This window comes from Somniosus microcephalus, chromosome 19, assembly GCF_052327205.1.
Source record: "Somniosus microcephalus isolate GS21.2 chromosome 19, FLI_Smic_1.0, whole genome shotgun sequence".
Lineage (NCBI taxonomy): Eukaryota > Metazoa > Chordata > Chondrichthyes > Squaliformes > Somniosidae > Somniosus > Somniosus microcephalus.
Window position 1 is genome coordinate 46,090,623 of NC_141005.1, and position 18,083 is coordinate 46,108,705.

The 18,083-nt window shown below is 48.4% G+C and overlaps 1 protein-coding gene across 3 annotated transcripts in view; it reads right to left on the reverse strand.

Annotated features, from left to right (window-relative positions):
- The window catches only part of tesca (tescalcin a), a 74,450-nt gene that overhangs the window by 19,977 nt on the left and 36,390 nt on the right, over window positions 1-18,083 (reverse strand). For 2 of the 3 annotated variants that reach the window (XM_085961760.1, XM_085961758.1), the window contains exons 5-6: window positions 11,704-11,801; window positions 10,105-10,209 (exon numbers count right to left, since the gene is read on the reverse strand). In XM_085961760.1, coding sequence (XP_085817886.1) covers window positions 10,105-10,209; window positions 11,704-11,801 — 203 coding nt within the window. The remainder of the gene's footprint in view (window positions 1-10,104; window positions 10,210-11,703; window positions 11,802-18,083) is intronic. The other variant, XM_085961759.1, reaches the window with a different exon arrangement.

An 18,083-nucleotide genomic window follows, 5' to 3' on the forward strand; every position in this document is an offset into this window, starting at 1 on the left:
GCGAGTGTGGAGAGAATGGAGGAGTCCACTGCTAACATGAGCAGAGCCTTTGTAGAGGCACTGGTGCATGAAAGCATCACCACGGAAAGGATGGCAACCTCCGTGGTAAGGATGGCTACCATAGAGGAGAGGATGGCTATGGCCATGGAGGAGCTAAGTCGCCAGGGTCTTGAAAACATAGTCATTGTTCAGAATAGACTGACATCTCTGGAGGAGCGATGGTCAGCTATTGAGCCGAGAAACCAGAGCTTCATGGAAGTGCTCTGGAGTAGGACTGCCAGTATAGAAACGGGTCCACATGGCCCCCCTGAAGTGCAGCAAGGTGCTGTCAAGCCATTTGCTAGCTCTGAAATGGAGCTGACCCATGAGAGGGATGTTGGTGGCAGACAACAAGGAAGTGGTGGCAGACAACAAGGAAGTGGGGGCTCCTCTCCAAGCACTCACACTCCCATGCCACTGCGGAGCTCTCAGTCAGAGCCCCACCAGAGTCCTCACCCAGCTGAGATGGGCGTCTCAGCCCCTGCACAGCCGCAGGAGCAGCAGACTGTTGTCGAGCCCTCACAGGTTTGCAACCCCAGAGGACACCCGCCAAAGGTGTCGAGGCAGGAGCAACATGAAAGTGAGCAAGGGGCCTCCACATCTGTTAAAGCCACAGGGGAAGCACCACGTAGGAGCACGTGTAAGAGGAAGATAAAGCACAAGTAGTTACAAGGGTAGTCACTTGGGTGTTCTGTTGTGTTTAATTGTGAAATGCCATCCTTTACTGAATGTTATAAAATGAATTGATGGCAAACTGTTGAAGTCGTGGGCTGTGTCATTTCACAAATGGTACTTCCACATTGAGGGCTCAGGGCGACTTGGATTTGTCAGTATGGTGGTCAGAGTGATAGGAAGCCGCAGGTTCTTGTCCATTGTTGATGATGTGGAAAGAAGGTGCGAGCCAAATGTGTTTGATTGGGCAGCCTAAGCAAATTTGGCCAAGATGAGTGCATCCCGGGCAGCAATGTGCTTGCGTGCTGCTGCCGCTGGTTGATGCGCCTCCGCAAGGTCTTCATTCTCGCTCTCAGCCTCCTCCTCCGAGGAGGAGGCTATGCGCTGAGCCACTTTTACCTCAGGCAGCTGCAAGCCACGATGCTGTGCCATGTTGTGAAGTGCACAGCAGACCACGACGATTCTGGAGACCCTGGCTGCTGAGTACTGCAAGGCTCCACCTGATCTATCAAGGCATTTGAATCACATCTTCAGCAAGCCGATGGTTTGCTTGATAATGGATCTGGTGGAAATGTGGCTGGAGTTGTAGCGCTCCTCAGCTTTGTTGGATGGCCTCCTGAACGGCGTCATTAGCCACGTCTTCAGGGGATAGCTCTTGTCTCCAAGTAGCCATCCACAAAGTTGGTTTGGCAGACTGGAGCGAAGGCACACTAGACTGCCGCAGGATGAACGAGTCATGGCAACTGCCAGGGTACTTGGCGCAAACATGCAAAATTTCCTTATTGTGGTTACACACCAGCTGCACGTTGAGGGAGTGGAAGCCCTTGCGGTTGACAAAAAGACCTGGATTGTGATGGGGTACCTTAAGAGCCACATGTGTGCAGTCTACAATGCCCTGCACCCTTGGCAAGCCTGCCATATTAGCAAATCCAACCGCACGTGCGGTTATACTTGCTTGATCCTTGGAGAAGTTGATGTAATTGTGCGCCTTTGCAAAGAGGGCATCAGTTACCTGCGTGATGCAAGTGTGCGCGGCCGCCTGGGAGATGCCGCTGATGTCTGCTGTTGATCTGTGGAATGAGCCTGAAGCAAAAAAGTGGAGTGCGGTGGTGACTTTTACGGCCACTGGTAAGGGGTGTCTGTGGTAAACCACTGTTATACCTGTCTGTATGTGTATGTGTATTCCACTAGGTACAGGTCTGGACATGCCTCGGCTGACTCCTCCCACTATTCCAGGTATATAAGTGACTACCTCCCAGTCCCTTAGTATTCTGGACGGGTCGACCACTCGAGACTAGACCTTCATTCTTTAGTTAATAAAAGCCTGGTTGTTACTCGCTTAACCTCAGTCTTTTGAGTAATTGATGGCGCATCAATTTTATTAACTAAATTTTTTATAATGGAGAAGATCCTCACACCAGCATGCCTGGACCTGGACAGTCAGGAAGCGGACGCTTCCACCAAGTTTGCTCACTGGCTCATGTGCTTCGAGGCATTCCTGACTGCCTCCACTGCGGTCGTAACGGATGCGAACAAACTGTCTGTCCTGATCTCCAAGGTGAACCACCGAGCGTACTCAGTCATCCGGGACGCGACCTCGTACACAGCTGCCCTCCAGCTCCTCAAGACCCAGTACACGCGCCCTGTGAACGAAGTTTACGCCAGGCACCTCCTGGGGAGTCGCAAGCAACAACCTGGGGAATCGACTGAGGAATACCTCCAAGCACTGTCCGTGCTTGGCCGGGCCTGTGGGTGTAAGGCGGTAACGCCCACTAAGTACACGGAGGAACTGATCCGGGATGCCTTCGTAGCGGGCCACAGGTCCAACTACACCCGACAGCGACTGCTGGAGCAGAGTGACCTCACCCTCGACAAAGCCTCCGAAATCGCACTAACGCTGGACGCAGCCTACCGGGGCATGGATGCCTACTCCTCTGCACCGTGGACGCCGCGGGGAACGACAACCTGGGACACGGTAGGACAGCCCCATAGCACCGTGCCACCCCAACAACGGCCCAACCACCGCAGCAGTGTCCCAAAGCCAGACAGCAGTATCCCAAGGCCAGAAATGCTACTTCTGTGGCCAGGCCAAACACCCCAGAGCGCGCTGCCCGGCGAAGAATGCGACCTGCTCGGGCTGCGGGAAAAAGGGACACTACGCTAGCGTCTGCAAGGCCAAAGCCACCCCGAACGCCAGCAGCGCCGCGTGTGGGCCGTGCGAGCCGCCATCTTGGGCCCCCAACAGCGCCGCGTGTGGGCCGTGCGGGCCGCCAGCTTGGGCCTCCCCAGCCATGTGCGAACCACCGCAGCAGCAGCCATCTTGGACGACTCCAGCCACATGGGAATCATGGACGCCGCCATCTTGGACACCAGCCGGGACGCAGCAGGCCGCCAACCCCCCCCCCCCCCCCCATCTGATACCCGCAGCGACACACCGACCCCTACGCTGGCCTCTGTTACGCTGGACCAAACGAGACCGCACCAACTAGCTCGGTCCAAAATGGACGTTAAGGTAAACGGCCATGCAATAAACTGCCTTTTTGACTCCGGGAGCACAGAGAGCTTCATCCACCCCAACACGGTGCGGCGTTGCTCTCTCCCAGTCCTGCCTGCGCACCAGCGGATTTCTATGGCCGCCGAGTCCCAGTCAGCGGACATTGGCGGCTACTGCGTGGTGACACTAGTAGTAGACGGGACTGTGTTCAATAATTTTAAACTCCTGGTCCTGCCCCAACTTTGCGCTGCCGTTCTACTGGGGTTGGATTTCCAGTGCCACCTCAAAAGCGTTACGATGGCGTACGGTGGCCCCCTCCCCCCACTCACAGTCCGCAGCCAGCAGCCTCCAAATTGCCCGCCGCGCACCAGATGCAACCTCTCCACACTCCGAGTCCCACCCCCCGCCACTGTTTGCTAACCTCACCCCCGACTGTAAGCCCATCGCCACAAAGAGCAGGCGATACAGTGCCGGGGACAGGGTTTTCATCAAAACCGAAGTGGAGCGGCTCCTGAAGGAGGGGATTATTGAGGGCAGCTCCAGCCCCTGGCGAGCCCAGGTTGTGGTCGTTAAGACCGGCGAGAAACAACGCCTGGTCATCGACTACAGCCAAACAATAAACCGCTACACCCTGCTGGACGCCTACCCACTCCCCCGCATAGCTGACATGGTCAACCAGATCGCGCAGTACTGCGTCTTTTCGACCATTGACCTGAAATCAGCGTACCACCAGCTCCCCAACCGCCCCGAAGACCGCCAGTATACTGCTTTTGAGGCAAACGGCCGCCTCTATCACTTCCTTAGGGTTCCCTTTGGCGTTACCAACGGGGTCTCCGTCTTCCAAAGGGAGATGGACCGGATGGTCGATCAAAACGCGCTGCAGGCCACTTTCCCTTACCTAGACAATGTGACCATCTGCGGCCATGACTTGCAGGACCATGACGCAAACCTCGAGAAATTCCTCCGCACCGCCCAACTCCTGAACCTGACATATAACAAGGAGAAGTGCATATTTCGCACAGACCGCCTCGCCATCCTTGGCTGTGTTGTGGAGCACGGGGTCATCGGTCCCGACCCGGACCGGATGCGTCCCCTTATGGAACTCCCACTGCCTAAAAGCTCTGAAGAGGTGCCTAGGGTTTTTTTCCTACTACGCCCAGTGGGTCCCCTACTATGCAGACAAAGCCCGTCCGCTGATCAAATCCACCTCTTTTCCCCTGATGGCAGAGGCCCGCTCGGCCTTCCACCGTACCAAGGAGGACATTGCCAAAGCCACCATGCACGCAGTGGACGAATCCATCCCCTTCCAGGTGGAAAGCGATGCGTCCGACTTCGCTCTGGCCGCCACCCTTAATCAGGCGGGGAGACCTGTGGCATTCTTCTCACGAACCCTCCAGGGCCCGGAGACCAGACACTCCGCGGTCAAGAAGGAGGCCCAGGCTATTGTGGAGGCTGTGCGTCATTGGAGGCACTACCTGGCCGGAAAACTATTTACCCTGCTCACTGACCAGTGTTCAGTTGCTTTTATGTTCAACAACAAGCAGAGGGGCAAAATCAAAAATGACAAGATCTTGAGGTGGAGAATCGAACTTTCCACCTACAATTACGAGATCTTGTACCGGCCTGGGAAGCTCAATGAACCCCCAGATGCCCTATCGCGTGGCACCTGCGCCAGCGCGCAGATCGATAGGCTGAGGGCCCTCCACAATGACCTCTGCCACCCGGGGGTCACCAGGTTCTTCCACTTCATCAAGGCCCACAACCTGCCTTACTCCACTGAGGCGGTCAGGACCATGACCAAGAACTGCCAAGTCTGCGCTGAGTGCAAACCGCACTTTTATAGACCAGACAGAGCCCACCTGATAAAAGCCACTCGCCCTTTCGAACGCCTGAGCGTCGATTTTAAAGGGCCTCTCCCCTCCTCCGACCGCAATGTGTACTTCCTCAACATCATTGACGAGTACTCCCGTTTCCCGTTCGCTATCCCCTGCCCGGACATGACCAGTGCCACGGTCATTAAATGTCTGAACAGCCTCTTCACCCTGTTCGGTTTCCCCAGCTATATCCATAGCGACCGGGGCTCATCGTTTATGAGCGACGAACTCCACCAGTACCTGCTCGCTAGGGGTATAGCCACAAGCAGGCCCACCAGTTACAACCCCCGGGGGAACGGACAGGTGGAAAGAGAGAATGCAACAGTTTGGAAGGCCGCCCTACTAGCCTTAAAGTCTAGGGGCCTTCCGACCTCCCGCTGGCAGGAGGTGCGCTCCACTCAATTTGGTCACTGCTCTGCACTGCCACCAATGCCACCCCTCACGAGAAAATGTTTGTCTTCCCAAGGAAGTCCACATCGGGGACAGCGTTACCGCCATGGCTGACGTCCCCAGGGCCGGTACTACTGAGAAGACACGCGAGGACCAAAATAAAATGGACCCCCTGGTCGAGAGGGTCGACCTCCTCCACGCCAACCCCCAGTATGCTTACATTGCGTACCCGGACGGGCGGGAGGACACAGTCTCCATACGAGACCTCGCACCCTCGGGGACCGCTGTAACCCACTACCCATTACCACCCACCCCCCCCCCCCCCCCCCCAACGACCCGATATCCAACCCCAGCAGCCGGCTCGCCTTGGACCGCCACCCACGAGGACTACACTCCAGTGCCCCAGCCTACACGGGACGCGACGCCGGAAGCTCCACCACCCCTGCCGTTGCCACGTCGATCACAACGGCAGACAAGACCTCCGGAGAGACTCCAATACACGAACTTTTAAATACACTTCACCCCGCCGGACTCATTTTTAAACAAGGGGTGAATGTGGTAAACCACTGTTATACCTGTCTGTATGTGTATGTGTATTCCACTAGGTACAGGTCTGGACATGCCTCGGCTGACTCCTCCCACTATTCCAGGTATATAAGTGACTACCTCCCAGTCCCTTAGTATTCTGGACGGGTCGACCACTCGAGACTAGACCTTCATTCTTTAGTTAATAAAAGCCTGGTTGTTACTCGCTTAACCTCAGTCTTTTGAGTAATTGATGGCGCATCAGTGTCCACTTGCTCCTCTGGGCTCCAGGTCTTGCTGCAGCATTGCACAGATGTCACCCATTACCTCTCGCGAAAGTCTCAGCCTTCTTTGGCACTGCTGCTCACTCATTTTGAGGTAGCTCATCCTCTGTCTGTAAACCCTGTTTTAGGGGTATCTCCTGTGACGACGTGCTTCCCTGCACTGATGCCTTCTGGCCTGTGCAGCTTCAGGTGGGTGAGCAGCAGGTTGGTGCTCCTGTTGTTGCTCCTGCTGTTGGTGCTGCTGTTGTTCATGGTTCTGTTGCTGCCGCGGCTGGTCTTCGTCCGAATCTGAGGTCCAGGAGGAAAGGAAATAAATGGTTCCCATGCTGCAGGTATATACCTCAGTTGAGGAAGTGCTCAGTCAAGGTGGGGAGAGGGGATTCCCAGGAGGTCACAGTGGAGATGGATCTCAGCTTCAACACTTCCAAAATCAGTAGACCTGTAAAAAGTTCTCCAAGACCTGAGAAAAGAAAGTTCTGCCACCTGCAACTGATCCTTGTAGAAAACTCCGTTTTTATGATGGAGCTGCAGCTCTTAGTAAGCGACCCACTTGTGAACCTGACAGGATTAGCTGGCATGTTCCAGGGGAGACGTGCAGCACACGGGAAATGTGGTAAACTCTGAAAGGCCTCTCAAAATGGTATTATAGAGGTACTTAAGTGGTAGTTAAGTGCCTTAAGGGCCTATCCCGCCGCTTGGAGGCGGGACCGAAAGGGAGTCTGCAAGCCCGCATTTGGGAAAGTTGCGCAGAGGCGGGTTGGAGGCGGGATCGGAGCCCAACGCCATTTTTTGCAACTTTCCCACCTGATGCGCCTTCAAACCCGCCTCCTTGGGGCTGGCAAAATCCAGCCCTTTGTGTCTGTCTTCACGGAAGAAGACTCAAAAAACTTTCCGGAAATAGTGGAAACCGAGGGTCTAGCGAGAATGAGGAACTGAAAGAAATTAGTATTAGAAAAAAAATAGTACTAGAGAAATTAATGGGACTGAAAGCTGATAAATCCCCTGGACCTGATGGCATACATGCTAGGGTTTTGAAAGAGGTGGCTCTAGAGATAGTGGATGCATTGGTTGTCATTTTCCAAAATTCCACAGATTCTAGAATGGTTCCCACGGATTGGAAGGTAGCAAATGTAACCCCACTATTTAAGAAAGGAGGGAGAGAGAAAACGGGGAACTACAGACCAGTTAGCCTGACATCAGTAGTAGGGAAAATGCTAGAACCTATTATTAAGGACGTGGTTACAGGGCACTTGGAAAATAATAATAGGTTTGGGCAGAGTCAACACGGATTTATGAAAGGGAAATCGTGTTTGACGAATCTGTTAGTTTTTTGAGGTTGTAACTAGCAGAATAGATAAGGGGGAACCAATGGATTTGGATTTTCAGAAGGCATTCGATAAGGTGCCACACTAGAGGTTATGAAACAAAATTAGGAATCATGGGATTGGGGGTAATATACTAGCATGGATTGATTAACGGACAAAAAACAGAGAGTAGGAATAAACGGGTCATTTTCGGGTTGGCAGGCTAAAACTAGTGGGGTACCGCAAGGATCAGTGTTTGGGCCTCAGCTATTCACAATCTACATCAATGATTTGGATGAGGGGACCAAATGTAATATATCTAAGTTTGCTGATGATACAAAGCTGGGTGGGAATGTACGTTATGAGGAGGTTGCAAGGCGGCTTCAAGGGGATATAGACAGGCTAAGTGAGTGGGCAAGAACATGGTAAATGGAATATAATGTGGAGAAATGTGATGTTGTCCACTTTGGTAGGAAAAATAGAAAAGCAGAGTATTTTTTAAATGGTGAGAGATTGGGAAATGTTGGTGTCCAGAGGGACCTGGGTGTCCTTGTACACAAATCACTGAAAGTTAACATGTAGGTACAGCAAGCAATTAGGAAAGGAAATGGTATGTTGGCCTTTATTACAAGAGGATTTGAGTATAAGAGTAAAGACGTCTTACTGCAATTATATAGGGCCCTGGTGAGACCACACCTGGAGTATTGTGTACAGTTTTGGTCTCCTTACCTAAGGTTCTCCTTACTTGCCATCGAGAGAGTGCAACGAAGGTTCACCAGACTGGTTTCTGGGATAGGGGGATTGTCCTATGAGGAGAGATTGAGTAGACGAGGCCTATATTCTCGAGTTTAGAAGAATGAGATGTGATCTCATTGGAACATACAAAAATTCTTACAGGGTTTGACAGGGTAGATGCAGGGAGGATGTTTCCCCTGGCTGGGGAGTCTAGAACCAGGGGTCACAGTCTCAGAATAAGGGGTTGGCCATTTAGGACTGAGATAAGGAGAAACTTCTTCACTCAGAGGGTGGTGAATCTTTGGAATTCTCTACCCCAGCGGACTGTGGAGGCTGTGTCGTTGAGTATATTCAAGACAGAGATCGATAGATTTTTGAATAGTAAAGGAATGAAGGAATATGAGGATAGTGCAGGAAAGTGGAGATGAGGTCGAAGACCAGCCATGATCTTACTGAATTGCGGAGCAGGCTTGAAGGGCCAAATGGCCTACTCCCGCTCCTATTTGTTATGTTCTTAAACATATATCACCAGCCATTATATTAAAATTAATGCCAAGGTCATATAAAATGCTAGACGGGCCGATCATATAAACAAATCCTCCTATGTCTCTGAAACTTCTCTACATGCGAGTCATTACAAATTACTTACACATTTTTATTTAGTTAAATGACAATTCTTTGTAAAATCAGGGTAAGGGGAAGCTGCTGAACCCTGAATGTAGTGCAGCATGGAGTGCTAGGATTTGTGTTCACTATTGGTAATCTCTTATCTGCCATCTCTCAGCACAGATCAAGCACTCTTCACATGGAGGGAGATAAATGCAGAGGGAGAGTCCCCATCCTATTTTCAAGAAAAGAGAGAGACCCAGAAAAGGCTAAAAAAGAAAATACCTTAAAAATAATGGCTGACATTTTCCATTTCTGTGTTGACCAGCCTGCAAATAAAGCCTGTTCATTTTAATGAGGGGGAAATTGCAGGCCAATGAGTGCGGAAGCGGAAAATTACAGCTAATGAGTTTCCCCATAAAAAAAGCAAACAAAAAAATGAAACATAAAAAGCTTTTAACACCATAGTGGGCAGTAAAAAAAATTAAAATATTATCCTCTTTACCAGTGGGGCATTTTGCCTTCAAAAGGGCAGATCTCCAACTGTTTGAGGTCATGCAGTCTGGAGTGTTGGAACCCTTGTTGTTAAAATTGCATCCAGTTCATACAGACCTTCTGTATTAAAGCATTCAAATTGCCTCTTTAACACCAGGAGAGAGAATTAACGATAGAAGAAACTGGTTCAGTTCCTCTGGTGGTTAACTCCTACTGGACATTAATCTAAAAATTCCTTCTGTAGCCACCCCATTACAAGAGCCATTATAAGCTTTGTGACAATATGCATACAGTGCTTCTGTTATAGATTTTATAGTTTACCAAATCTTTCAAGATTATGTTCAAAGACATTCTGCATTTTAAGCACTAAGTTCAAGTAATCTCGGCAATGTAGAACAGTTATGTGAACACGCATACAGATATTCTTCACTCAGTGATCCTAAATACCTTCCATAAATAGAATAGACATCTGGAGCTTGTAATTTGATAACCCTGTTCAGTCTTGACGGCTGACCATCATAACAGCCTCACAGCTTTGTCACATAAAAGTCACAGTATGTATCCTCTTGCTTCTATGTGTGATCTACAAAGCTGATAATTATGATAAGAGTGGTGTGGCTGGAAAAGGAATCAAATATTACAGTAACATTTTATAACTATGAATGTGAATCTAAAAAGTCACAAACCATTTGTCCTTCACAGATGGTAGCAGCCTCCAACATTGCAGCATCAGCAATTGATGAGGAAGTCTTTTCTGCAGACGGTGTCTTCGATAACAGTTCATCTATAATCTGAATAAAAAGTAGGCAATTCAGATGTAAAATTGTATTACAGGGAATAATGAAAACCTAACAATGAGTTAGAAGGCACTAATTGAGGTATTCTAAATCTTGAGAACCAGACCCGTGGTGAGCCTTTCACTCACTCTTGTTGCATTTGTTTATACAGTAATGAAATTATTTTAAAAGTTTGTTTTTTATTTACAATTAGACGGCTGCACACTGAATGGACAGCGTCAAGATTGAACTTGCATTTTTATAGCGCCTTTCATATCCTCAGGACAACCCAAAGCACTTCACAGCCAATCAAGTACTTTTGGAGTGTAGTCACACACGGCAATTTGCGATCTCTAACTCAGGTGAGAGTGCTACCACTGAGCCAGCAGCAGGGAGAGATACGTGCAATAGTATTACTGCCAATTGTGATATAGGTGCTGAAGGTACACAACATCAAGTAGGAAGATGTGTGATATTAAAAAATTGATTGAGTAGTAGTTTGTAATGTTTAGTGATTTAATTGTGGTGGTTTGTTTTCTACTTCCACAACTTTGAAATTTTCTAACTCCGCCATTGGTCTCACTAACATTTCTCATAATTGCCATTCTTCCATCCACCTGTCTTTCTGATTGCCACCTCTTTCTTCTGGCCTATGCCTTTTATTGTTACCATTCTCCCTTTTGGTTCATTCTTTTTCATTTTCACCACTTTACCTTTTGCTTATGTCTCATCCTCACTGTTCTTCCTTGCAGCCTTTACCTCTGGTTATCACCACACTTCCTCCCAACCCGTCCTCATTATTGACACTTTTACTCCTACTCTGTCCCTTTGGTTGTTGCCTTTCTCCTTTTTACTTTGACTCCTGCATGTCCCCCTCATCAGCACTCCTTTCCCTTCCATATTGGCTCTCTTGTTGTCTCCTTCCCATCATTGGAGCTCATCCGCTGGGTTAATAGCTATTATCATAATTTTCCCATCCGCTCTAGTCGCTTAATATCCCCATCTCTCCCTTCTGGCTTTTTCCCTCTTGTTGCCTCTGTCTTTTCTACCCTGTCCATCTTGTTGCCTCTATTTCCCCTGACCTGCCCTTCAAGTTGGTCCCACCTGCTCTCTTCCTAGAGTGTTAGCTCATCTTACTGAACTTTTTTTCAGTTATTTACTACAACACGCTGCCTGATATCCACCACACTCACTGATGAATAACCCTTCTATAAGATGTTAAATTCCCAAGACTGGGCTCTTCTTCACCTCTAATTATTCCAAAAGAAAGCAATAATTTGACATAAAATAATTAGTTTCTCTCACCAATATGTAACATCACAATGATGTGCGGTATAAATAAGATACAAGACAGGTCTTTGCAGTTTACAAATAATAAACTATTAACGAGTTCAGTTGACATAATTCACTCGCCTTTTGGGCTTGGGAGTTAGGATGCCTGAAGGGATCTTACATACATTTGGTACAAATTATATGGCATCAAATACCATAATGTTAGCCTTTACATACTTTGAATTTAAACAGTGAGACTAAAAGATACGCAACCTCTCTTAATTCTTCCAAGGTGATCTTTCCATCTCCATTGGTGTCATACATGCGAAATAAAACTAGAAGAAATATAAGATAGTTTAAATTAGTGTGGAAGAGCTTTACATTATAGAGCACTGTATGCTCCAACAATGTACTACAGAAAATTTGTTACATAGCAATATTAATTTACACACAATAACATCATGTCAATTAAGCAATCAATGATATTAAATTGGAAATATTTTCAGACTGTGTAAGTTCTGATATAACTGAGCAGCTGATAAACAAAAGATTTAAACACAATTCTTTGATTCTGAAAATAATGTCACTGCACAGCTAAATGCAGTAAAAGCAAGTCATTTTTTGTTATAAAATATTGATATACATTTTAACAGCTACTACAGAGGTTGTTAAAGGAATACTGATTCTAAAAGGGGTAAATCAATCCCCTCCCTTTGCCTAAAGTGAACCTCCTAGTTGGTTGACGATGTATTGTCATTGGTGGCGTCTATAAGCAGGGATTCTCAACCTTTTTGCTTCTGAGGCCCCCCTCTCGTGTTATAAAAATTCCAAAGAGTTGGTGCAGGAGGGAGGGCTTTAGTTTCCTGGATCACTGGGTCTGCTTCTGGGGAAGGTGGGACCTGTACAAGTCGGACAGGTTGCACCTGAACCGGAATGAGCCCAACATCCTTGCGGGGAGGTTTGCTAGTACTGTTGGGGGGGGGGGGTTTAAACTAACTTGGCAGGGGGATGGGATACGGAGTGGAGCTATAGCAGGGGGTGATGCACAGCCAAATATAGAAGAAAAAACAAGTCAGCCTGGGAGGCAGAGCAAATATGTAACGGCACAAGGGAGTATGGCAAGACTGGATGGCATTTATTTTAATGCAAGGAGTCTTGCGAGTAAGGTAGATGAATTGAAGGTATTGATGAACACATAGGCGTATGATATTGTTGCTATCACAGAGACATGGTTGAGGGAGGGGCAGGACTGGCAGCTCAATATTCCGGGGTATAGAATCTTCAGGCGAGACAGAGGGGGGTGTAAAAGAGGAGGGAGTGTCGCAATATTAATCAAGGAGTCAATTACTGCTGTAAGGAGGGATGATATCTTAGCAGGTTCCTTCAATGAGGCCATATGGGTAGAACTTAAAAACAAAAAGGGGGCAAGCACTTTGCTGGGAGTGTACTATAGGCCCCCAAACAGTCAGGGGGAGATAGAGGAACAGTTATGTAGGCAAATCTCAGAGAAGTGTAGAAATAATAGGGTAATAATAGTAGGGGATTTCAACTTCCCCAATATTAACTGGGATAGTCAGTGTGTGAAAGGCTTAGAGGGTGCGGAATTCTTAAAGTGCATCCAGGAGAGCTTTTTGAGCCAGCATGTAGAAAGTCCTACAAGAGAGGGGGGCGGTACTGGACCTAATTCTAGGGAATGTAGCTGGGCAAGTGGTAGAAGTGTTAGTAGGAGAGCATTTTGGTGACAATGACCATAAGAGATTTAAGGTAGTCATGGAAAAGGACAAAGATGGACTGGAAATAAAGGTTCTAAATTGGGGGAAGGCTGATTTTAATATGATAAGGCAGGATCTGGCCAAAGTGGACTGGGATCAGCTACTTGTAGGAAAATCCACATCAGAGCAGTGGGTGTCTTTCAGAAAGGAAATAGAGTACAATGGCAACATGTTCCCATAAAGGTCAAGGGTGGGACCAACAAGCCCAGGGAACCCTGGAAGTGAAGGGATATACAAGAATGGAAAAAATGGAGGCTTTTGGCAGATACAAAGGACTAAAAACAGTGGAAGCCCTAGAGGGGTATAGAAAGTGCAGGGGGGTACTTAAAAAATAAATTAGGAGAGCGAAGAAGGGGCATGAAAAAACACTGGTGGGCAAAGTAAAGGAAAACCCCAAGTTGTTTTATAAGTATATTAAGGGCAAGAGGATAACCAGGGAAAGAGTAGGGCCCATTAGGGACCAAATTGGCAATCTGTGTGTCGACCCAGAAGATGGTGAGGTTTTAAATGAATATTTTGCATCTGTGTTCACTATGGAGAAGGACGATGTAGGCATAGAAATCAGGCAGGGGGATTGTGATATACTTGAACAAATTAGTATTGCGAGGGAGGAGGTACTAGCGGTTTTAACGGGCTTAAAAGTGGATAAATCCCCAGGCCCAGACGAGATGTATCCCAGGTTGCTGTGTGAGGCAAGGGAGGAGATTGCAGGGGCTCTGACATGAATTTTCAGAACCTCACTGGCCACAGGGGAGGTGCCAGAGGACTGGAGAACAGCTAACGTAGTACCATTATTCAAGAAGGGAAGTAGGGATAAACCAGGGAATTACAGGCCAGTGAGCCGAATGTCAGTGGTAGGGAAATCATTGGAAAAAATTCTGAGGGACAGAATTAGTCTCCACTTGGAGAGGCAAAGATTAATCAAGGATAGTCAGCGTGGCTTTGTCAGGGGGAGATCATGTCTGACCAATTTGATTGAGTTTTTCGAGGGGTGACTAGGCGTGTGGATGAGGGTCGTGCAGTTGATGTGGTCTACATGGACTTCAAAAAGGCTTTTGACAAAGTCCCGCATGGGAGACTGGTCAAGAAGGTAAGAGCCCATGGGATCCAGGGTAACTTGGCACATTGGATCGAAAATTGGCTTAGTGGCAGGAGGCAGAGGGTGATGGTCGAAAGTTGTTTTTGTGACTGGAAGCCTGTGTCCAGTGGTGTACTGCAGGGATTGGTGCAGGGTCCTTTGCTGTTTGTAATGTACATTAATGATTTAGATATGAATGTAGGCGGTATGATCAGTAAGTTCACAGATGACACGAAAATTGGTGGGGTGGTAAATAGCGAGGAGGGAAGCCTCCGGCTACAGGACGATATAGATGGGTTGGTTAGATGGGCAGAACAGTGGCAAATGGAATTTAACCCTGAAAAGTGTGAGGTGATGCATTTTGGGAGGACTAACAAGGCAAGGGAATACACAATGAATAGTAGGACCCTAGGAAGGACAGAGGATCAAAGGGACCTTGGTGTGCATGTACATAGATCCCTGAAGGCAGCAGGACAGGTAGATAAGGTGGTTAAAAAGGCATATGGGATACTTGCCTTCATTAGCCGAGGCATAGAATATAAGAGCAGGGAGGTTATGATGGAGCTGTACAAAACACTAGTTAGGCCACAGCTGGAATACTGTGTGCAGTTCTGGTTGCCACACTATAGGAAGGATGTGATTGCATTGGAGAGGGTGCAGAGGAGATTCACCAGGATGTTACCTGGGCTGGAGCGCTTCAGCTATGAAGAGAGACTGGACAGGCTGGGGTTGTTTTCCTTAGAGCAGAGAAGGCTGAGGGGGGGACCTGATTGAGGTGTACAAAATTATGAGGGGCATAGATAGGGTAGATAGAAAGGAACTTTTCCCCTTAGTAGAGGGGTCAATAACCAGGGGGCATAGTTTCAACGTAAGGGACAGGAGGTTTAGAGGGGATTTGAGGAAAAGCTTTTTCACCCAGAGGGTGGTTGGAATCTGGAACTCACTGCCTGAAAGGGTGGTAGAGGCAGGAACCCTCACAACATTCAAGAAGCATTTAGATGAGCACTTGAAACACCATAGCATACAAGGCTACGGACCAAGTGCTGGAAAATGGGATTAGAATAGACAGGGCTTGATGGCTGACGCGGACACGATGGGCCGAAGGGCCTCTTTCTGTGCTGTATAACTCTATGATTCTATGATCCCTGTGGAGGCGGGGAGAAAGGGGTGTGGGGGGGAGAATGGGGTGTTTGAGGGGCAGGGATGGGGGTTCATCTCACTTGGTTACCTTTAGCAACCGTCAAAGTTCACTAGGCCTCGGTCCCTCAACCAAAACGGGGATAACTTTCCACCCACTTTACGGTGCTTGGAGGCCCTTGTGCCCAGGCCTCACTCACCCTCTGACAGATCTTTGATGCACTCGAAGGTGATCTAGAGCTGAAAAGGCTTGAGAAACGGCGACAGGTTGTCCAGCACCAACACGTTCACCTGCACCTTTGCCATGGCACCTGCAGGGTAATTTTGTGGGGTTTTCTCTCGGGGCCCACCCGTGCCGATTTAAAACAGAGACTGAGGCCCTGGGCTGGCAGAAGCTCTGGCCCATCCTCCTCCTTCCATCTGCTGCTCTTGATTGGTTTGCAGAGTGCCCACAGGCAGCGAACATCTCTACCGCCACCAAAGGTGCGGGGAGCCCAGGCCTGGCCGCTGACCTCCCTGTAGGGTACCACCTGCAGGCGGCAGCAGTGAGGCAGGTCCACCCAAAGCCACCTGCTAAAACTAGTCGATTTCTCATGGCATAGACCCCTTGAAATCTTCTCGCAGACCCCTAGGGGGTTGTGAACCCCTTGTTGAGAACCCCTGGTCTATAGGATGTTAAGAGGTGGGACCACCCCACAGTGAGGGAAAAATACAGAGCTCACACAAGAAAAGTTAAATTGAGGAGATGGTGGACTATTCAGTAACTTTAAACCTGGTTGTGTTATTTGTGCAATCTTTGTCCTCTCTGGTACAAAACAGTACTCTGCTTGACTTTTCCCTTAGTAGATTAATGCACAAATACACAACAATATTTTCTCATTGGCTAAGCTGCAGTATTTCTTCCTTAAAGATATGCAGTTCCAACATACTCTTGCATCATTTTTGTGCAGGAGTAGCTGAAGGTGAATGGAAAATTCATGATGGGGGTCTTGATGCGCTAACAGCTGGGATTCCAGCCAACACAATTGTCTCCTGGGGTTGTGATGCCGTCTAACAGGTGATGGGCACAAGGAAACTTCTAATGAGAATGTGTAAATTTCTTCACACAATGTTGCAGCATTTTCACAACAGTATGTTGAAAATGTCCACATGATCGAGAGTCTGAATGTAATTACATGTCTATTTTCTGACCCAGGGTATTAGGGGTGCTCCGAGGTAACTCACATCTCGGACTGGTAATGACAAGTGACCCAGATAGCATTATCTGGGACAAACCAATAACGTAAATCAAAACTCAGTTATTTAAATGTAAAAGCCAATGAAAAAAGAGCTTTAATAGATTGACTGGGGATTTGCACTGAACAAAACTTCAGTTGTGGATAAATAGAATACCTTTCAGGGCATATTAAAAAAAGACTTGCATTTATATAGCACCTTTCATGACCTCAGGACGCCCCAAAGCATTTACAGCTAATAATGTACTTTTGAAGTATAGTCACTGTGGTAATGTAGGTAATGTATTCATGTGCATACGGGTGAGTACACACCAAAGACTAGTAAAAGTAGATTAAGGAAACTTGATTCGAAATTGCATAAGACAATACAAAAAGTGAAATAAGAAAGAAATAATTTGCATTTATATAGCACCTTTCACAACATCAGGATGTCCCAAAGCACTTCATTTACTTTTGAAGTGTGGTCATTCTTGTAATATAGAGAAATGCAGCAGCTAATTTGCTAGATTGGGGACAGAAATCGAGAGAATAGGGGGAGAGAGAGATTGATTGGGGGAGAGAGAAAGAGATTGATGGGGGGAGAGAGAAAGAGATTGACGGGGGGAGAGAGAAAGAGATTGACGGGGGGAGAGAGAAAGAGATTGACGGGGGGGAGAGAGAAAGAGATTGACGGGGGGAGAGAGAAAGAGATTGACGGGGGGAGAGAGAAAGAGATTGACGGGGGAGAGAGAAAGAGATTGACGGGGGGGGAGAGAGAGAGAGAGAGAGATACGGGGGAGAGGGAGAGAGAGAGATACGGGGGGGAGAGAGAGAGAGATACGGGGGGGGAGAGAGAGAGAGATACGGGGGGGAGAGAGAGATACGGGGGAGAGAGAGAGAGATACGGGGGGGCGAGAGAGAGATACGGGGGAGAGAGAGAGAGATACGGGGGAGGGAGAGAGAGAGATACGGGGGAGGGAGAGAGAGAGATACGGGGGAGAGAGAGAGATACGGGGGAGAGAGACACGGGGGGGAGAGAGAGAGAGATACGGGGAGAGAGAGAAACGGGGAGAGAGAGAGAGAGAGAGATATACAGGGGGGGGAGAGAGAGATACGGGGGAGAGAGAGATACGGGGGAGAGAGCGAGAGAGATACGGGGGGGAGAGAGAGAGAGAGAGATACGGGGGGGGAGAGAGAGAGAGATACGGGGGGGAGAGAGAGAGAGATACGGGGGGGAGAGAGAGAGAGATACGGGGGGAGAGAGAGAGATACGGGGGGGAGAGAGAGATAGAGAGAGATACGGGGGGAGAGAGAGAGAGAGAGATACGGGGGGAGAGAGAGAGAGAGATATGGGGGGAGAGAGAGATATGGGGGAGAGAGAGAGAGATATGGGGGAGAGAGAGAGAGATACGGGGG